General features: G+C 40.6%; 1 protein-coding gene across 14 annotated transcripts in view; it reads right to left on the reverse strand.

Annotated features, from left to right (window-relative positions):
- CAST (calpastatin) overlaps positions 1 to 22,184 on the reverse strand; it is a 115,360-nt gene that overhangs the window by 11,488 nt on the left and 81,688 nt on the right. For 10 of the 14 annotated variants that reach the window (XM_032403953.1, XM_032403966.1, XM_032403952.1 and 7 more), the window contains 13 exons: positions 18,432 to 18,515; positions 17,526 to 17,573; positions 16,298 to 16,393; positions 14,349 to 14,444; positions 11,017 to 11,118; positions 10,445 to 10,528; positions 9,172 to 9,222; positions 8,930 to 9,001; positions 5,193 to 5,291; positions 3,428 to 3,535; positions 2,058 to 2,150; positions 770 to 814; positions 269 to 361 (listed from right to left, as the gene is read on the reverse strand). In XM_032403953.1, the coding sequence (XP_032259844.1) occupies positions 269 to 361; positions 770 to 814; positions 2,058 to 2,150; positions 3,428 to 3,535; positions 5,193 to 5,291; positions 8,930 to 9,001; positions 9,172 to 9,222; positions 10,445 to 10,528; positions 11,017 to 11,118; positions 14,349 to 14,444; positions 16,298 to 16,393; positions 17,526 to 17,573; positions 18,432 to 18,515 (1,071 nt within the window). The remainder of the gene's footprint in view (positions 1 to 268; positions 362 to 769; positions 815 to 2,057; positions 2,151 to 3,427; positions 3,536 to 5,192; positions 5,292 to 8,929; positions 9,002 to 9,171; positions 9,223 to 10,444; positions 10,529 to 11,016; positions 11,119 to 14,348; positions 14,445 to 16,297; positions 16,394 to 17,525; positions 17,574 to 18,431; positions 18,516 to 22,184) is intronic. The other 4 variants (XM_032403955.1, XM_032403964.1, XM_032403954.1 and 1 more) reach the window with 2 other exon arrangements.

Raw genomic sequence — 22,184 nt, forward strand, 5'->3', positions numbered from 1 at the left:
ATCCTATATATATATTTAACGTTTAAGTATATATAAATTATATATAACATGTAATATATAAATTATATTACATATAATGTATTGAATATATATATATATACACACACAACTATGTAAAACATATACTTATGGAAAAAGATAAATATGCCCAATAATGTTGGGTAGTATAATCATGGATTTTTTCAAGTTCTCTATGGCATCATTGAATTCATTCTGCAGCCTACAGCTCTATGTAGACACACAAAGTCCATATGAAGAAGTATAGCACCTCTGCTGTGTTCTCTGAGGCTCCTGTGGGTGCAGGACAGCTGTCAAAATCGCCTGACAGGGCATCGATGGGGTCTTTGTCATCTTCAGGTTTCTGAGATATTAACAGAAATAACCATCAGTGAAGGAGCACGAGGCAAAAATACTGTAAGGGACATTTTTCCACATCACTGAAAATATGGTCTTAAAAGAAAGAGGAAACCTTGCTGACATTCTTTTCCTAAATTAAAACATGAAAATCCTTACAGCTTTACTTTCTTCCCTTTTACACAAGTTTGCTTAGTATTCTGAGCCTCAATTGTTCAATCTGAAAAGCGGGTCTGTCTACATGTGCTCTTGTGAGGGCTAAAAGAGAGAAATCACACACAGCCACTCATCTTCACATTGTACCAAGCACAGGGCAGCCATTTGATAAATTTCAGATTTCTAAAAAGCAAAATAAAGTTCAGCTAGAATGAAAAAAAAAACTTTGTTTATGGCAACATGCTGCTATGGTATTTACCTTTGAGTCCTTGGGTTTCTTTGCCGGTGGCTTTGATGGTTTGCCCTTAAAAACAAGGCAGGTTATTGGTTAAACATAGATCTTTGTAAAGGTTTCCCTCGGTGGAGTCGGTAATTGTAGACTCTGTGGTTTAATGCCTTGCCTGAGATGCAATGGAGCAGAGATGTGCAGGAAGTGATAAACCTCAAGAGTCTGGTTGTGGAAGTGAAGGAAACAATTATTTAGGAACTTCCTGCCATCATGTGTTAAAATTCGACTTAGAATATTACAAAAAGTAACTTGTGTTTTTCTGTCTTATTTATAAGAGCTTATTATATGTTGGAAGGCTTTGAGGGGTTGGAATGGCATATGTTTTTCTTTTTTTCAGGATTACAAGTATAACTCAGCAGGGACTTTACCCATCTACACAGGCAAGGACATTAAATAATACCTTTCCCATGGAATAGAAGCAGGGTCAAACAGCACTATCCAAGCAGGGAGGCTTCTAGCAGGATGCAGAAATGCTATCTTCAGGAATACAGAATGCAAGCAAGGAGAATTGATTTCTCTAAGAGACACTGAAGAAAACACTTCCAATCAGGGAGTCCTCAACCCCACCCAATGAATCAGTAGAGAATGGGAAGGCTCTAATTTAGGCTTCCTTGTTTCTCGCTCAACAGGCCCGAAAAGGGTTCTTTCTCAGCTCACTGACTTGCAACGAGAAGCTGAAAGGGAAGGGTACGGGCCCGGCTGACCTAAGGAAAACTGGTTTCATTTAGAGACAAAGAGCCGAAGACCTGACAGAGTATATTTAGATCCAGCAAGAGGACTTGGGACGGGGAATAGGGTTTTGCCGGTCTTTACTCGGAAGAGTGCTGCCGGTGGTACAGAGGAATGAAGGAAGAGCCCAAGTCGCAGAGGGGCCTTATTTATTTATTTAGAATTAGTCCAGTACCAGCTCCTTTGTCTGCTTTAGGCAGGAGTACAACTACCATTATTTTTTATAGCCTTTTCTTGCAAAGAGAATGCATCTGTGCACATGCCCTGGAATCTTAAGCACCAGTGACTGACTGAACACTATTCCACTCGGTGTATACCACAGCGCCCAGGGTAGTGAACATCAAACGATACTGGCTTGAATAAATATTCATCAGAATCCTAGACAAGCTGCTCAGGAGAGACATTAAAAGGACTCCTTTATGTGACATTTTTATGCTACTGTGAAAAGTGCACCTCCTATTCCTTGCAAGGGAGATTCAAATTACAGCTTTGTGCTATATATCCAACCTAGACATCTGCCTTCACTTACCTCCTCATCATTATCCAAGAGGTGTCTATATTCAGGGGGGATGGTGTCATCTCTTTCTCCCAGCTTGTCTCTGTGTTCGGCTTTAGCTCTTTCCTGTAAACATGGAACAGATAGAATATTTGCTCCTTCACTTAGTACTTTCTAAAACGCAGCAGTCAGCATTTATTCTACTTCCCCGAGATAAACAGTCTCTTCATTTTCTAAGTAACAACAAAACGGGTAACTTCAACAGACAATTACTTGATGAAAAAAAGTGAATCTAGGTGCTTCTACACATCAATCCACACGTGTGGATTTCTACCTGTATTTTAAGATAAATGATGAAATATTTATCCTTAGAAATCATGGAAAGAGAAAAACCAAGTGTATAAACTATCTTTTGTCTTTATGTGAGTTTCACTTTTTAAATAAGGTAAGTCACTGTACTTTGATTTTGAGAGAGGAACTATTTATACAACCTTGATGTTTCAGAGCAACGCTGAAGGACCAGCCCGCACAGCCAACCTGAATGAGTGTGCTGACTGCTTGAGTTGTGGGGGAGGAAGCACCTGCTGCTGGGGAAGCGGCGGCTTCACCTCCCTGCATCCTCACCTCATGGGGGCACGTCTGTCACAGACATTCACTCCCCACCCCATCCCCCCGGGGGGGGATTAAGGGGGAACAGGCTTCATTTTTCTGCATCATTATTTCATTTTTCAAATACAGGTCAAGTTCACATCAATGGTCCTATAACAGTGGGAGAATGAAGACCTAAGGATCCTTTGAAATGCCCTGGGACATGGATCTGGCTGGTCACTTCCAAGCTAAACGGATCATGTAGCATGAATAAGCACTTACTGATGTTCTAGAAGGTGTGTAGAGCTAACAGTGTTTGCCTTACAGACACGCTTCTGCTCAGTGCTCACTCCTGGCCCAATGCTGCATTTAGGGGTTTGCATGCAGAGTTATGACGGCTCAGGAGTCTCCTAGGGAAATCTGACAAATAGGGGACCTCTGCCCCTACATGCACAGAATATGTCACCCTAAAAAATGCACATATCTGTGGGTCATATATATGATAGATGCTTATTGCCAGATAAAACCAAGAAAAGTTAATGTGGGAAAAGAATGAAAGTAAAGCAGAGCTGTACTTTTCCATCATAACTAAGTCTGGTCTCACAAATAGGACATCCGCCTGAGCGTGTGCCCTAGCATAGTCCTTACTGAGGCAAAAAATTCAACAGACTATAGAGAAGGAAAAAATGAGACTTAAGTTACCTAACTGTTCACTAAAACTCCAAAGTCAGAAGTGGATTTTTTTTCCTTTTATGTGCACGGCAGGATACTCTACGCTATGAAAACCTTAGATTTAACTTATGTATTTTTTTTACCTTGACCTTATCCTCTATTGGTTTGCTGTCATCTGGATCAGGCTGCCTTTGTCCTAGACTGTCAGAAAGTTGATCCAACGCATCGTCCAGTTCTTTGTTGTCACTCTGCTAAAAAGTCAATCTGAATTAGTCACTGGTTAGCCAAATCAGGTCCTCTTGGAATGTGGCCCTGACACGGCCACTAAGACTTCCATAAACTCATGAGATTTTCACCTAGGAGGTGGGCAGGCCCTTGGGTGGCGCTCCTTCCCCTAATCTTTCACTGTCCACACTTCCGTTGGCCTGTCTACCCCACCCTACCCCCTGATGCCTCTCTCTCCTAAAAAAGAAAACAAGAGGCTCCAAAAATAAGGGGGTTCCTGGCCTGCTTTGTTGGAAAATGCGCCTTCCTAGGCATTCAGTGCGTGCAACACTCCTGGTGACAGTCTGAGGGCTCAGGAAAGAAAACACATGAATTATGGTAGCTTATTTTCTGATTCCCACATTTACTCATTTAAGTAAAGATTTACAAAGAGTCTGAGTGATGGCTTCATACAAAATATTAACTGAAACTAGACTTTATGATGGGAAACGGGATGGGAAAGGTGCCATCCTAAAACATACCTGTGAAAGGCATACAGGCTTTGGATTGCAGATGTTCACCACCCCCCTCAGCCAGGGCAGAGCCCTCACGTGAGTCGTAAGGACTGAAGGGTAAACAGCAGCCTGGCTCATTAATGATTCTTCCTTTCTGTGCACGGGCACTTTCGTCATTGTGGGGACGGACACACACACACACACACACACACACACACACACACACACACCCATTTTACTGGTTATAAGAGCTTCATTGGAGCCCAGGATTAGAGCTGTTAATGGTGGAGCTACCCACGGCTGAGTCTGGGCTTTGTCCTTTGGGCCTCTGGATATTTTCAGATAATCCTGAGGCTGACCCAACAGGATGAAAATTCGTTCAGAATCTCAGACTACAGCACTAAGCAGCAAGCTTTGATGCTACATCAAAAGGAAAGGAAGCATAGCTGACTTCACTAAAGCTTCTTCATCTTCATCTAGCAAACGAGGTACTTGTTCTCATCCAAAGGAGATGGGGATCTGGTTTAGGGCAATCTCTTTGATGTGGTGTGGTCTCCTCGCCTCGATAATGTATAATTTGGTACTGCACAGAAAATTAATCAGGGAAGTCTGGAAAAGCTTTGGTCCCACAGAACTGCCTCAGAACATGTAAATAATTCAAACAGTATTGATGCTGAGGTTTTTGTATTGCTACCATGAAAATGACAAAGTTTTCCTGGTATGAATGGGAGGAAAACTGCTCTAACATGACATATTTGAATTTTTGGGAGAAGGAGCTCAAACACTGAGCAATTCCATAAAATAAACTTGAGGTTCAACAATGCGGAGTATTTATAGCATGTGTCAGGAAAAATATAAAGGAGGAGAAAATAATCAGGAAAGCTAAAGAATTCGTCAAATCTAATAATTCGAATATATACACAATGCACATTCCTGCTCTTTCAATTCTAATAAAGCAACAGTAATATTAAGCTCCTGGACTATGTGTAAAATACTTCATAAACATTGTTTCATTTAATTAATTCAGATATTCTGCCATCTCCCAAAATCGCCAGTCTTCTCTCTTCTAAAACAGAAGGGGCTTTATCTTCCTAACAATTTTATGTATTTTCATTTACTCTAAGGCAAGGGGCCTATTTTCTTTCTTCTTCTTGTTACTGTAAAAACCTATTTCTAAGATGCTGCTTACCACAGTGTCAGGGGGTGGGCCGGCGGCGTGCGTGGTGGGAGCTGGGGTTTGGGAGACCACTTCAGAGATGACAGCAGGAAGGTTAGCATCTTCAAATTTCTTTTGTAAAAAAAAAAAAAAAATTATATATATACACACACACAAATATATACACAATATATTACACTTCATATACATGTCAGTAATATATACAAAACTATGCCTGCAATGCCATCACATAAATACATCTTTTTAAAGATTTTATTTATCAGAGGAGAGAGAGAGCACAAGCAGGGGGAATGGGAGAGGGAGAAGCAGGCTCCCCACTGAGCAGGGAGCCCTATGTGGGACTCAATGCCAGGACCTGGGATCATGACCTGAGCCAAAGGCAGATGCTTAACGACTGAGCCACCCAGGCATCCCTAAATACATTTTTTTTTTTTTAAAGATTTTAAGGAATCTTTACACCCAACATGGGGCCTGAACTCACAAACCAAGATCATGAGTCACAGGCTCCACCGACTGAGCCAGCCCAGAGCCCCTTAAATAAAATTTTTAATACAGCTTTATTACTATTTATTCTCTTCATCCAAATGGATGCAAAATGACACAAATTTTAAAGGCAATTTTGATTCTTCCTCCTCCATAGTTGCAGGTTACACCATCTCTTAATTCCTATTGATATTTATTATTCCAAATATTCAATAATCTAATGAGAGTTGCAGGGTCTGTTTACACATTTTTTGGTGTACATTTAGGTTGTTTGCGGTTTTTCAGCTTTCTTCTTTATAATTAGTTGCTCTGTGTGAGTTCTAAGAGTGGTTCTTTTTATGGCGCTGGCTCGATCCTGACAAACTGCCCTGCCTCTCCAGAGCTGCTAGACATTCATACTGTGGAAGGCAATGAATGAGCATGCTTGCTTTCTGTGGCCTCCCCTGCCTCAGTTAGAAATCTGTTACATATTTTTAATTCTGATACAAGGTGTATAATGATGTCCCAGTGTTGCTTTATACCTGGTATATGTTGTGTGGCTTCAGTGTTATTATTTTTTCTTAATGTTAAATAGTATATTATTCCAGAATCTTTCTGAAATAATGATTTATTCTCCTTTAAAAAATATAGTAAATCTTTTATGTTCATTTCTCAATTTTTTTCCCATTGATCTATAGCTTTGCATTCTGAATCAGAATTGAATTTATCATTATCATATAAATCAATTCCTATATTTGAAGTCATCTTTCCTAAAAATACTGAAAAATGCCTCTGAAAAATGCTTTTCAGTATTTTTTCATGTTTTTATACATTTGCTTTAGCTTTTCAAACATATTTTAGAATAATTTTATTGAGTTATATGAAGTGCTATTTTAAGTTAAAAAACTGACTTATAAAACGACTGTAGAGATTTGTCGTGATTCTTTTAAGACACGGAGTCAAACTATCTTAGATGTTTTAATTCATGTTCTCATTTTTCTGTTCATCTACTGCTCTTTTCTTTAATTTCTGACGTCTCATACTAATTGTATTTTCCAATCCGTTACTGATGTACACAGCATGCACAATGGTATCTACAAATGTGGTATCTACAACTAGGGATATCTACAAATGCACAAATGTTCCTTTTTCATACTTGTCATTTCTTTTTCATGTGTTGTTATTGATTCTTTATACACCACTAAGCAGAAATGACAATAAAATCAACTTCTTACACTTTTTTTCTAAAGGAAATGCCTCTAGCTTAATTCTGAATATTTGATTCTTGAAGTTAAATATACACTTTAATACATTAAGGGATTATCTACTTTTTAAAGGTTTTTATTTAAAATATGAAGGCATATGAAATTTGAAATACATCTTTTATATGGACATAACTGATTGTTCCTGATACACTACTATGCTATATGGATTTCCCTGATATTAAATAAATCTTGAATTTCTGACAGTGGTAAATAATTACTTTAATAATTCTATATTCTCTTTGTTAAAAATTATACATCTACAGATTTGAGTGACTTTAGTCATAGCTTTATAATAGCTTAAGTTTGAAATTCAAAATTCAATAAACATTTGGTTAATCAGATTTCTCTTTTCCTCCATTACTGATGAAGGTATTTATATTGTATCTCATGAATACTTATTTGGCTACTTATCAAAGATTTTGATTTGCAAATGTCTTATACTTGATTTTTTAAAATAGTCTCTTCAGAATTTACTTCTTGATTTCAGTGGTAGTGGAATGTTTTTAACTTTCTCTTTTTATTTTTATTGTTTTCAAGCAGGGGAGCAGCAAAGGGAGAGGGAGAAGCAGGCTCCCAGCTGAGCGGGGAGCCCAACACGGGTCTGGATCCCAGGACCCTGAGATCAGAACCTGAGCAGAAGGCAGACGCTTATCCGGCTGAGCCACTCAGGCACCCCTAAATTTCTCTTTTTAAATAGAATTTCTATTTTATTGTGATCAAAGAACATGGAATGCACAGCAGGCACTCCTTTATATTTGAACATTAATTATGAGTCAGAATATGATACTTTTCCTCCAAAGTTCTTGGGACTTTCCCCCAAATAATTTTCTACTTTGAACTCTTACTATAATTGGTTATTTCTACTTTGTTCATGATAGACACTAATAAATTTTTCCCTTTGCTAGACTAATTTTCCAAGATTATAATTTATTTTAAAAAATGGTTGGTTATTTTATCTCTAGTCATTTCACTGCTATACATCTTCTTGGGTGGGTATAAATTCAGTTACATTTTCTTTGAATTTCTAAAAGAAAAGCCCTAACTATTATAATAATACAAACAGTATGAGGAAGGTGATTAAGGCACGTGCCCCCACCCCCAATCTGTTGTTTTGCATCACTCTAACGATATGATTCCACATTCCTGGGCATACTGCTCACTTTATATTCTCCCCTAAATCAGGACTCGGGAGCTTCTCTGTACTGTAATCTGTTTGTATGGAGGAGGAAAAGGGGAAGGTCATGGAATGGGGTGACTCGTACGTACTGCCTGGGCATCATGCTTTCATAGGGGTCCAGTGAGGACCATGCACTGGTTAGTAATCCTGTCTTTGAAGGGTTTATTGCTTCATCAAGTCCAAAAATGAGGAACTCCAAGGAATCACTATTTCTCCTAGTTGCTACTCATTTTGTTTCTCGACTGATATATTGTCTATGCCATTGTCCACATAAGAACCCTGTAAATAGACAACCCAGATCCCACAAAAAAACGATCTGGAATTATATAAGGTTGGGCACTCCAACAGACTTACAATACATTTGCATATAAATAAGCTCTAAAAATCCTATAGTAGAGCAACCTGCTTACCATTACCCAACACTTCCTGAAATTTCTAGTAACAAAATTCCCTTTGAGGAACTATCTGTTCTACATAGAGCTAAATTTCCCTAGGAGGCAATTACGGAAGATGATAAATTGTAGAAATATCAACAGGTAAAGTTATTTGAGATGTACTTTTGGGTAAATTCAGTTTTAAATTCTCTTTTCCTAAGTATACTTGATAAAGAGTATATGCTCATTGGTTCAATTAGTTACACTGTTGCAAATATCCACTGTGCTGGAACACTATTTCATGATAGGACACACATCTCATGGCCACAATGGGTTGAAGGCCTTTAATTCTGTGACTGTTTCCTCAGCTCCAAGGTCAGATTCTAAGTCACTCTAAATGTAATTTAAGTGTTTCCATTTATTTCTGCCACCCTACAAGTAAGGATATAAAACCAGGAGTTTCAGACTTACAAGAGATGCAGAGTTTGGGGAACCAGCGAAGTCCTTAGACAAAGCATCAAGAAGGAAGTCTTCACTCATGGGCTGTAAGAACCAAGAAATGTATCAACAAATGCCCCCTCATCTGTTTCCTCTTCAAAGGATGTCACTATTTATGGCTGATCAGCTTATTAAAAAGAAAGCCATCCCCTTCCAGAATTAACAATCAGGGCCAAGTAAGAAAGATACGCTTAGAGAAAATGGGCTTTGCTTACTGGAAGCGATTCCTTGGACACTTTTGTCAGGAGTGGTTTTCCATCTTTATCCTATTTGGGAGAGAAAAACACAGCACAGATTCATTTCACTTGATTTATCCTGGGGGATTTATCCCAAGTACAAACCCTTGTAAACTCTGTAAGGCGTCTACAGGTTATACCCAATGTTGTACATTATAAATCAGATTCATCATTTCAGGAAAAAGATTCTCTCACCAGGGAATATAGGAATATACGCTGGGAGCACAGGGATGCACCCCTCACCTGCTTGGGGGATGGGCTTTGCCAAAGTTGCCTGAAAACTGGTTAATTTCATAGGCAAGACATTCAACTACTATGCACTGATTCTGTGTGACACCCTGTAGTAAGCACTGAGAATATTACAGAAAGAAGGATAGACAAAATTCTTGCCTATCAGCTGAGCTCATCCTTACGGCTCAGATGATGCAAGTCTGAGATGACTCTAAGTGCCACTTCTGAGAAGCAGGACAAAGACATGAAAGCATTTGAAGCTGTTTAGTAAAGGAAAATTTATAAATGAATGGTAAATCCCACTTATCCACATACACACAAATAACTCGGCGCAAGCCTACAGAGATGTGTAGTTGGATATAAATACATAAGAATATATGTACATTTAGTTGAATATGCTCTTAAGTAGCAACATCTTTTTTTTAGTGATTGTTTTTTATTATGTTATGTAAGTAGCAGCATCTTATGAAGATAACGGACATGTGTTCTGTCCACGCGTGTGTCCCTGATCAAGTGATTGTGCTTCAACTACAAATACATAACGCAGTCTTCCCCACTGTGTCACTTGTTCCATATGATCTGTACTTTCAAAATGAAAGAAACAGAATAATTACCCTTCTACTTAATGTCAAACAGGCTTTCTTACTTTTCCAATGTATGTCTGAGGGTTGCAAATTTTTCTTCCTAGGAAATAATTATTCCTCACTTTAGTTTTCCTAGTTACATAAAGGTTTTCTAAGTTTTTCTTTGTTTCCGGTATTGTAACAAACCATGTATTAAATGGGAAAAAATTACGCAGCTTAGGCATTAGATTTTTTTCACTTAAGGGAGGAGTGAAAGGTCACTGAGGAATATTTTAGCTTCATACCTGGTATGCCAACAGAGTATTAGCAAACTATGTGGCATTGAAACATTAAAAACAAGCTCTTTATATTCCAGGCCTGTTTCCATGTCCCTGCTTTATGTTTATAAAATTCAGTATTAATTAAAATAAAATAGACAAACACCCCAGGCTGTTTACCTTGACCTCTTCTAGTCTATAATCAGGAGGAATGGTTTCTTCTTTTTCACCAAGTTTTTCACGATCCTCTTCTTTGGCTTTCTCCTGCATAAAGATTATACCATTTTCATGATTAATACACTTCCATAAAGTGGATGCCTAAGTGGCTCCATGTGAGGTAAGCAGCTCCACTGTTAGACCAGAATATACCTACGGCCCAGTGTGTAGAGGTCCCAGAGCAACCTCCGCTTTCTCAGCCTCCCCTACCTCCGCCACCTCCTGATGCCACCCCTATCACCTGCTGGGCTGAAGGGCGATGCTGAGGGGCTGGGAAGCGACCACTTCCCTCAGGCCTCCTGAGCAGTGCGAATGCACACGACCCGGGCGCGACGCAGAGAGTATGAGCGCGCTATCCGTCCGCCGCTAGAGCGAAACACTGATGCTTACTCAGGGTTAGATTATCGAACAGGTATGCTCCCTAAGAGATAAAGCCAGCTGGTCACGTGTTGTGGGGGAAAAAAATGACTAACTTCCTTGGGGAGTGAAGACCATCAGTAACAGCTCCTTTCTAGAAGTGACTGAACTACTATTACCTTCACTTTATCCGCCACGGGCTTTACATCTTCTTGGTCTGCTTCCTTCTTCCCCAGGCTGCCAGCCAAGTCTTCTACTGCATCATCTGGCACCATGCCTTTCTAAAAGCACATTCGAGGATACACTAAGTAGGTGGTTAATCACTCCTTTTAAAAGAGACTACATCAAACAATTCAGAAGGGCATATCCTTATTTCAGGTCTAGGTAAGAAGTACATGTCATCATTTAATTACCAACTGAATTAGAATCTATGTTTAAGAAACCTACAATGTTAAAAATTGGACCAAGTTTCCTATGCTAAGTAAACATTAAGTGGGTGTAACATGGATTGACACTGAGCCACTTACATAATCTAACCCAGTGTCTTGGTTTGAAAACAAGACAATGAAAAGGGTATACTTCAGAGAAGCAGAAAACCAGGAAAGAAGGGATCTTTACGGGGATCATTCTAGAGAGGGCACAGGAAAGATGTTCAGAAAGGCCTATGAGAAGACGTTCTTCCCAGTGCTCTGTGAAATCAGCCTGGCCCCTCCCGGAGGTGGCTCAGACAGAGCCTCTGCTGAGACACAGAAGCTCGCGCTCTTTACATGCCTTCTACTTGTCAAGGTGGATTCACACTGATTCGGGTGACTGCCTATGCCTGACTGACCCGAGTGCCACAATGGGAACGGTCTACCTGGGATCCCACTGTTCAAAAGGGAATGTGCTCCCTCCTGATGCAGTGAGCTCCGGCCATGCTCATCTTTAATGAAACTGGGTGAAGACAACAGAAATGATATAAAGGGGCTAAAAAATCAGACTTGATCTGACTTCTTCCAAACCCCAGGTCATGATCCATCCACTGATGGTTCATAAAATCAATTCAACAGTTCATGGGCAGGTCTTTTTTTTTTTTTAATGAAAGAATAGGAAATAGAATGCATCATACATAACAAGGATAACTACTATTCACTAAACTGTTATTTCTATTGTATAGATACTGAGTTGAAATATCAATGAATTTCTTATTGCTGCTTTTAGTCAAAAGTATGAAAGCTTCTGAATGAAGTCTTGAAGTTTATTCCTCTAAAACTCTATGACCTCACATAGAGTACATATTTGACTACTAGAGTAAAAGTATCTTTCTGTTTATATGCCTTAACCATCGATGTAAGTAAGAAAAGTTTTTCTGCTTAGCTGCACTGCAAGAGATCACCAATGAGAAAATGGAGCCTGAGTGGAAGATGATTTATCACCCTCTAGTGGTTGGACGCTGCATAGATTTTATTCCCAGGAGCAACAAAAATCCCTGATTTATCTAACCTGTTTGGGATTCTATCTAAAATGCAAGATGTGCAGTGACCAAAGCCTTAACCAAGCAATTGGAACTGCTAGCTTGATCTAAGACATGCGCTCACACTTGAGCTCGGTTTTCTCCTACTCTCTGCTGTAGAATCTTTGGAAACAACTACTTCCTGTTAAGCCTGCTCCCCTTGGCTTAAGAAATAAACCAACCTGAGGTAGCAAAGCTAGGAGACACAGCACTCTTAAGGATGAAGCAAAAAGGAAACAGGACTAAGGGCTGAAACTTCAATTTCTGTAGTTATTTCATGTTGTCAAATTCACAACTAGAACTCAGGTTTCTGGATTTCCTCAAACTTTCTTTTTATACAAACGAGAACCACACAGGGCACACATTCATCTCCCTCCTCTGCCCTTTGTTTCCTTTTGCTCACTAATCCTCAAGCCCTTCTTGGGTCCTCTGACCTTTGTCATACTTCGTGGCTGTTCATTCTGGCACCCATGGCTGTCACAATTCCAGAAATGCCAACTAACTTCAGTGACGGTAATCTCAGCAACCGTGGTCACCAGAGCAGATGGAGCAGACGCCCAGAAAAGATGGTCAGAGAATGGAAAAACAGAGCCCTTTTCTGTGCACTAAACATCCAATGCTCGATGCCCTGCAGTCAGCGTCAAGCGAGAAAGGAAGGTACCCTCGAAGGCCCTGGCCAGCACCCGGGGCACGAGAGGTGGAAGACCCATGTTTAAGTCACAGAGTTCTGCTCTGGAATGTTGCCTGTTGTCTTTTTGATTCCACTCACCACCTGTGTTCTCACTTCCTTCACTGTCTCTTGCCACATTCGCTCCTCCTCTCCTAGTCTTGACTACCGTGGCTTGTGGCTTTGTTCCCACAATGTCAAAGTTCTGGGGCGTACCCAGAGACCTCAAAAAGAGGTCGAGTCCTGTGTAAGGCAGGAGTTAGACCTTGGCCTTTGAGGGGATTTTCCCTTGGCACCAAGAATGTCCCTGGCAGGAAGCAGCTGCTTTAGGGCACCCAGGACACACATCCCACAATCTCTTCATCTTCTTTTCTCGAACAACTAAATGCACTAAACCCAAGTACACCAAATGCTTTACCCCTCTGTGCCGGCTTGTCCTTGCCTCACTGTTCTCCCCAGGAAGCCAGTACTATTCCAGCTTCTCAGTGTGATCATTCCCTCCTTTCTGTATTTCCTAATTCCTCCTGGGGGCGGGTCCCTTCGGCCAAGCTCCCCCTGCCCTTTTTCCATATGAGAAAGATCAAAACGTACCATAAAAAGCTGGCTATCTGGCCATACCCACACTAGATGCTAAAGTAACTAAGAGCAGGAGCCTCATCGTTTATACCACCAAGGCTCTGAAACGTTAAGTGGATTGCTCAAGGTCAACTCAAAGCTTCACTTCCCTCATCTGTACCAGAGACATGATCAGAACCGGGCTCACAATGTCCTTATGAAAGTTTAATAAGAAGATATTGTCAAGCATCTACAACAAGTTAACTCTTCAGAGTGTAGATTCACTAAGTCTGTCGTAATAAGGCACAGTTCCATCAGCTGTTAGGCTGAGTCAGATTCTACCTGCTAACACAAAACCCACTGAATTCAAAAAGAAAGATTCAACTACTTAATTACCATACTTCATACAAAAGTTAGAACCTGAGAGAGAGGCAAGTCGAGAAGAAAATGGAAAGGAATTGAGAGAACCTCCCTTCCGGTGGGAGTGGGGAGAAGTCCTGATGATTCTGGTGCAGATTATTCCACTAGGAGAGCCAACGAAAGATAACATCAGGCTGTTTGTGGATCTCCAAGCAGGCTTGAAGGATGTGGGAAAGTGAAAAGGCGTGATTATCCACAACAGCTGGGGAAGCAGAAAGCCCTTCAGAAGGTGAAGGAAAAACGCTGCGGCAGTTTAATTAAAAGCAGATACCATAGCTCTAAAAGATTTTCTTATTTTGTTAGCTTAAATAATCTGCTGGTAATACACAGCAGCAAGTGCATGGGAGGACGGACATTACGCTCAGAGGCTCACTCACCGAGGTGGGTGGCTCGGGTGGCGCCGACAGTACACTACACATGGAGGTCCGAGGCACGGCCTCCCTCACGGGACTTAGGGCAGCAGCCTGAGACTCCTGCGGAGAGAAGGAAGCACGATGAAGGGTCTCTAGAAATACCTGGTTAGTGAGACTGAACAACAACGGACAAACAGTACACTCCCCTATGTTACATGCTGCGAGCATGATTTTCTTAAATGCCGAAGGACTGCTGAATAGTGAATAAATCAAGGCCATGTTAAAACTCCTCTACCGTTATTTCAACTTTGTTTTACCTCTTACCTTAGGTAGGTTACTTAACCTCTCTGAGACTCAGTTTCCACATCTGTAAAATGAGAACAAGGATAGTACCTACATGTCAAGGGTCAACATGAGGCTTTCAATGAGGTAAAACATGTCCAGTGCTTTGCATAGTATCTGGGAACACTGTGAGCGCAATAAAATTAGCAACTATTATTATTCATATTACTTTCATACAATATATAACAATAATATGCCAATTATATAATGCAACGTTTTATATAAATGCATCCTTTTTGTATATTTAAGAGCACCTTATTGATTGTGAATAGGTATGTACAAATGTAAGGAAGTAATACTATCCTGGCGGTTCTCAAAGTATGGTGTCCGGAACAGCAGCAATCAGGGAAACTGTTACAAATGCAAACTCTTGGGCCCCCACCCCAACTACTATGGAAATTCTGGAGGTGGGGACCAGCAATCTATGTTTTAACAAACCCTCAGGTGATCTTGGTACTAAAATTTGAGAACCACTGTGCTATCTGCTCACAAGAGTAAAATTTCAAACAAACTGGTTTTAATCCAGGCACTTACAAAAGCTTATCCTATGTGTAAGGTGCTCAGTAGATGATCATTAACAGGATACTATCTCTTCTTCCAAGGAACTTACTGTTTACTTACAACTATGTATACATGTCAGAGGTGAAGACCAAGACAGCTAAAACCTTGCTTGTAATAAATATCTCAACAGGGATATAGAAAGAACAGCAGAGCCCCGGGTGTGCTGTATTCTGTTTAGAAAGGTTTGGAAGAGTGGTAAGGTTTGGGAGGGAAAAGCAGGAAACAAAGGCTATATTTTAGTAGAGCTTTAAAGGCATGACTGACATTTTAAATGATCGCGAATTAGGAAGGAAGGTTATTCCACAAAGAAGGACCACATGAGAAAAGCCAAGGCCTCACACACACAAGCACTTATTGTCACAGTTTAGTAATGAGAGGACACACCTTGGTAAGGAAGGAAGCTGGGGCCAGAACACATTAGCAGGGACTTTTATTTTGTGGGCAACGGGGAGCTCCTGAGGGTTGGAGCAGGGGAATGATGTGGCTACCAACACGCTTGCTTGGGAAACACTATTTCTGGTGGACATATGGGAGGGACTGAAATGAGACTGATGACAGAGGCCCCTGCCACCATGAGTTTCAGAAGGAAGAACAGAAAAGAAAGCATGGGTGTGAATGCTTTCCTGAAGGAATAATTATAGGACTTCAATTATAAGAATATCAGGGTCGGTTTGGGAAAAGAAAGCACATCTAGAAAACGTCAAGATGAAAACTGCCTGTAGGGATGCCTGGGTGGCTCAGTCGGTTAGGCGTCTGCCTTCGGCTCAGGTCATGATCCCAGGGTCCTGGGATCGAGTCCCGCATCGGGCTCCTTGCTCAGTGGGGAGCCTGCTTCTCCCTCTGCCTGCTTCTCCCCCTACCTGCTTCTCCCCCTTCTCCCTCTCTCTGACCAATAAATAAATAAAATCTTCAAAAAAGAAGAGAAAAGAAAACTGCCGATAAAAAAGATGGTACAAATGGTTTCCATCAACTCCTTCATGCTAAAATCGTTTAGGCCTCACATTTTTAAGATTATAGACAAATACTTTTAAAAACCACAGAATTAGAGATGTGTATTTTTAGAAACATACTTCTGTTTTTTCAGATGGCTTAGATTGTTTTCCTTTACTTTTAGGCTGGTTAAAATCTTCTGAAAGTTCATCAATGAGTTCTGATTCACTCAGGGGCTGTAACAGAAGAAACACTACATTATGAAGGGACTAATTTTTTTTGTGAAAAACAAGCTTTTCAGAGGGAATTTTTTTTGTTAACACATATTAGGCCATATTTTAGGATCTAAAACCAAAATTTATATTGGGGATATTTTTTAATTTATCAATGTAAGACAAATGTCATGCAATAACTAAGGAAAACTGGACACCTGAGTACCACAGGAGTGTTCATGATTCATTTAGTCAAAAGTTTTCCTGATCCTTCAATTTCCCAAGGATTTTGTTAAAATAAAACTGCCTATTCTTTCCAATGAAGATCTTTCTTAGGTGATTTTTTTTTTTTTTTTTACTATTTCCTAATGACTTCCTTCTGAATAGCTCCGGAAACACAGATCACATACTCCTTTCCTATGACTATGTGGGATTTGGGCAGGAAAGTTCTCCTTAGTTCCTTCAGATGAAATTCATTTAGAGCATGTGGAAATTTTGACTAATACCAGTCATCTATAACAGAACTGCATGTTGATTGAGAAGCTGTGCCTCCATGTTGGAAAGCCTGAGTTTTGGGTCCTGGCCTTGCTCTTTCCTAGCTGTGTAACCTTGGGCTACTCACATAACTTCTCTGGCTCTGTTTCCTCACATGTAAAATGGGAACGATAAGAGCGCCCTCTTCATTCGGTGAGGACCCAACAAGGTAACACATGAAAGGCATCCGGTGCAGTGTCGGGCACGTCATAAGTGATTAATAAATGTTGCTGCTTATTATATCCTAACAGGCAACTGTACAGCTTGATCCCAACTTAAGTGAAGGCAGCACAGAATCACTAAAGTAACTGATGTCATGATGCCAATCAAACTCTGAGGTGCGAACAATCTATTTTGAGGCCCTCTTGACATCAGCTCCTAATGTCCAGTGAATGTCACCTAGAAACCCATAACACTCTAGTAATCATTCATGAGGGGAATCCTCATTAAAACACGTGAAAAGGAATCAGAAACATGAGCCAAGTGTTGCCATCACAAGCTCCCCTTTCTTCAATACTAGGTTGGCATTCAAGTCTCCGCAGCGAAATCCTGTCAAAATTATCGCAACTTAAAACTTAACAGTTCTTTTGTTCTTTAATTATCAGAAGAATCACTTCCTAACCTTGGATTTTTCTTCATGCTCTGGCAATAGTGGTTTTCCATCTTCATCCTGAAAATAAAATAGAAAATTCACTGAAAATGAAATAGAATATTTTGTTTTCATGGCCCATAGTTTGTTTTATTAGGGAAGGCTATGAGAAGAGAGATTTTTTTTTCTTATATTTGAGTGATTTGTTTTTGAGTGAATTTCTTATACTTGAGTGAAAAAATTTTCAGGGTTTTTTTTTTTTTCTTATATCAAGTATCAGAATAAAGAGCTGAAGTATAAAAAAAAAAAGTCTCTGTTCTCCAACCCAGGGTGAAGACGTAGATCTCATTCCTACAATTCTGTTTTCATTTTCTGGAGATGAGTTTCATAATCCAGAATATGTCTAAAACTGAGGAACTTCCCATATATAAGCACATATGAGAACTGAAACATTTTCCACCATGTATTTCTGTGTATTTTTTCAAAGATAAATTACAAATATAACTACAGAAGCTAGTCCACCATCCTCACTTTCAGCCAAAACCAACAACAATAAAACCGCCTTCACTGAGGATACTGGTAAACAGTCGTACCTTTATGTCTACCCCTTAGAAGAGCTATGCTGCTTTTATCCACACAGCAGTTACAGAAAAAAATTATTCCCAAATTGTTCCTTGTGCTTTAAGGTTAAGGACCTATGTCGTGCATCATTAAGAGCTGTAACATGTAAATTAGTGGGAATTTTAATGACCACATGGTTACCACTCAGGAAACCATTCCTCAACTAACTTTAGAGAGCAGAAAAGAAAGTGTTCAGGGTTTTCCATTAGTATATGAACTGGGACAGAAATGTCCCTAAGTATCCTGGGGACAGACCCAACAAAACATAATGTGAAGGCAAGAGGAGGCTACTGGCAGGCACCGCGGCTAACGACGTACCGTGGCTGCTTTTAATCTGTACTCTGACGGGACGGTTTCTTCATCTTCACCACACTTCTTTAGTTTCTCTTCTTTGGCTTTTGCCTGATCAAAGTGGAAGGCGGAAATAAAACACAGAACAGTTTGGTAATGCAGATAAGAGGATATCACTTTATGTACTTCATGAGTGGTGTAGCGAAATCAGATTCCAGTGTGTCTGTGTGCTTTGTAGACAGCAGAGCACAAGACCGTGCTGAGTGCTGGTTCTGAGGAAGGCAGCATTAAGTGACGGGAGAAAAAAATGACACGGCCAGGAATCCTGGAAGGTGTCCCTGCCCTGCTCTCAGCTGCTCTCTGACCCTGGGAAGCCACTCAGTCTTTCTTCAGCTGTAACATGGGGCTACTGATAACTTTTATCTAGTGCACGGACTTGTAAGGATCACTAGGAAAAAGTAAAGAAAATATCGTTTGACACAGTTAAGCACAGTGCAGAAGTTAGTTGTCATTATTCTAATAGCTTTCATCTGCCTTACTCAACAAGGCGGTTATCTGCAGGGGGGGAAAACAACTAGTTCCCATGAACGTTAAACACAGTTCAGAAATGGGAGAAGCATCTCATCACAAATCTTGGCTGATCCATGGATAATTCATTTGGCCTCTTTTGAAAGGACTCCCTTTTTAAATTTTTTTTTCTTTTAATTTCAGTGTAATTAACATACAGGGTTACAGTATTTTCAGGTGTACAATATAGTGATTCAACAATTCTAGACATTACTTGGTGCTCATTGTGATACGTGTACTCTTAATCCCCTCCACCTGTTTCACCCATCCCCCTGCCCACCTCCCACCTCCCCTCTGGTAACCATCAATTAGTTCTCTACAGGTAAAGAGCCCGTTTCTTGGTTTGTCACTCTTTCTCTTTTTGTTTGCTTGTTTTGTTTCTTATATTCCACATGAGTGAAATCATATAGTATTTGTCTTTCTCTGACTTATTTCCCTAAGGTTTATACTCTCTAGCTCCATCCGTGTTGTTGCAAATGGCAAGATTTCATTCTTTTTAATGGCTGAGTTATATTCCATTGTATGTATATACCTCATCTTCTTTATCCATTCCTCTACTGATGGACACTTAGGCTGCTTCCATAATTTGGCTATTATAAATAATGCTGCAATAAAAAAGGACTCCCTTCAATAGCAACAGGGCTTTACTGGATTACTGAACCATGAAAAACCAACAGCATTAAGAGATGAAACTGTACTTCTATAGATTACTGGCTTTGAGGATATAACATTTGCATTTTAAACTACTGGTGCCTGATGGGAAGTTCCATATGTAATAATTGGTACCTATATCAAGGCATGGATTTAAATCACAAAACAAGGAGCTCTAGGGCACAAAGGGGAATATCACTTAGCAAATTCCAGCTTAACCCAGCTCTCACTTCAACCTAAAACTGTAGTTCTCCACTGAATGATTAGTTGATTAATTTTAAAAATATTAAGCACTTTTGGGGCGCCTGGGTGGCTCAGTCGTTAAGCATCTGCCTTCAGCTCAGGTCATGATCCCAGGGTCCTGAGATGGAGCCCCGCATCGGGCTCCCTGCTCAGCAGGAAAGCCTGCTTCTCCCTCTCCCACTCCCCCTGCTTGTGTTCCCTCTCTCGCTGTGTCTCTCTCTGTCAAATAAATAAATAAAAAATCTTAAAAAAAAGAAAAATTAAGCACTTTTAGTGAGCCAAGCACTCTTCTAGGCTTTAGAATTAGTTTTATTATTCTATAAATCAACAATTCTCATTAAGGGATGAAAGGTTTTGTTTTTGTTTTTTTAATAATTCTAATTCTAGGGCGCCTGGGTAGCTCAGTCGGTTAAGCAACTGCCTTTGGCTCAGGTCATGATCCCAGGGTCCTGGGATCAAGTCCCGCATCGGCCTCCCTGCTCAGCAGAGAGCCTGCTTCTCCCTCTCCCTCTGCCTGCTGCTCTGCCTACTTGTGCTCTCTCTCTGTGTGTCAAATAAACAACTAAAATCTTTAAAAAATATATTTCTAATTCTATTCTACCGCAGCATATGAAGTCCTACTATGTAGTGGTACTCCCCAACTCAAGAGCTTTGTGAGGTTTCCACCTAGAAAACAGCCTTCATGAAAGTCAAGGGTCACCTGTGTAAGACTGTCTTCTCCAGGCTCGTGGACTATGAGGATCATGTGCACAGTGAGATCCTTTCTATTCCTGTTTGATCTTTATGTTCTTTAAATGCCGGCACTGTAGGCATGGTCTACTGATTTCAAAGCACCAGAAATGGGGAAAATGAATCAGGTATCATTACGGAATACTTATTTTCTGTTATGATATAAGGATGATCAGTAGGCATGGATGTCTTCTCTAAAGCATTACGTAGTTTTTCCACAGAGACCTCTCTAGTATGGAATGTACTGGAGTGGCTCTGGACTCCTATAGGATACTCAACTTTATGAGGCTTATCAAAACATCAGACTATCCAGAAAGTAATACATTCACTACCAGGCACTAAAAATTCAGCTTAAGAATCCACAGGGCTGGAAGATCTTAGGAACTATTTATACTTTGTACATAATTAAAAAGGAAAACTAGTGGAAAACAGCAGAAGAGAAAGTGGAAACTAGTATAAAGAGTAGAAAGAACAGTTCTTTCAGTTAAAATTTTAGGAGCTGACTGCTGTGGGGGTTTTCTAGAAGAAATCTAATTCATTTATACGCATCCCAAAACTACATACCCCAAGTGCTCTTAAGAAGTCATTTTTATGTAGCATTTTTTACTTCTCCTGATCTGATTTTAGTTACTCTAAGACCCTGTCCTGAGATTTATGTGTATACCTTTCCACCCCAAACTGCTGTCTTACTAAATCACACCAATTCTCTGTAAAAAGCCTGAAGCAGAAGTGCAAGGGACTCACTGCTCTGTAGCTCTCTGGGGGCAGAACGGCACAATTCCACCTGGTCTGACCCCCCCCCCCCCCCCCCGGGGTTCGGCCTGGACCGCCCTCTCCCTGAGACACCTGGTCTAGGTGGCTGCTCTAATTACTGTGCGTCTCGCATTGTGCCTTTATGAAAGTTCCCTTTCTTCTCAATACATTACTTGGTCCTGGAGGACAAGGACTGCTTCCCCCGCTCCCTTGTGTTCGCCTTCACAAAGCTCGTCATGCCACACCGCGCCCGGTAAGCCCTCAAAGAAAGCTGAAGATAGAAACTGGCCCATTTCGGACCAGAGCCGTCCCAGACTCAGGGAGAGTTGCCGGGGGTCGGCAGACTCACCTTCCTCAGCGATTCAGAACAGGAAGTGACAGCAGAGGCAGCAGCATTGTGACAGCGACACCTGTCAGCTCCCCTCCCTGCGCTGATAGGCTGGTGCTCCTGAGGGTCCCCGGGCTGTATTTCCATGCCCCCCAGCCACACTGCCTTGTTGGCAATGCCCGCAGGCAACTCCCTCTTTCCCCTCCTCTTTCATTCCACACGAATCAGTTGAAAAATTCTTTACAAACTTTAATTTAATGTTAGAACTCTTCTCCACCAAATATAAGCTTGCTTTGGCTCAGAAGACTTGTTAAGTTGTTCCAGTGTGGTGGGATAAATACCCCAGCATCACACTCTAAGCACACAGGAACTCCAATTATAGAGTTAATTGTTGCTTGATTTCATTCTAATTTGAGACAAGATTTTCAACATTTTTCTCCACAGTTATAAAAAGAAGGCTCTCCCTATCCCATCTACAGCTTTCTCCTTCTTTGCTTATGAAGAGAAGC

The sequence above is a fragment of the Phoca vitulina genome, unplaced genomic scaffold, assembly GCF_004348235.1.
Source record: "Phoca vitulina isolate PV1807 unplaced genomic scaffold, GSC_HSeal_1.0 scaffold6, whole genome shotgun sequence".
Classification (NCBI taxonomy): Eukaryota; Metazoa; Chordata; class Mammalia; order Carnivora; family Phocidae; genus Phoca; species Phoca vitulina.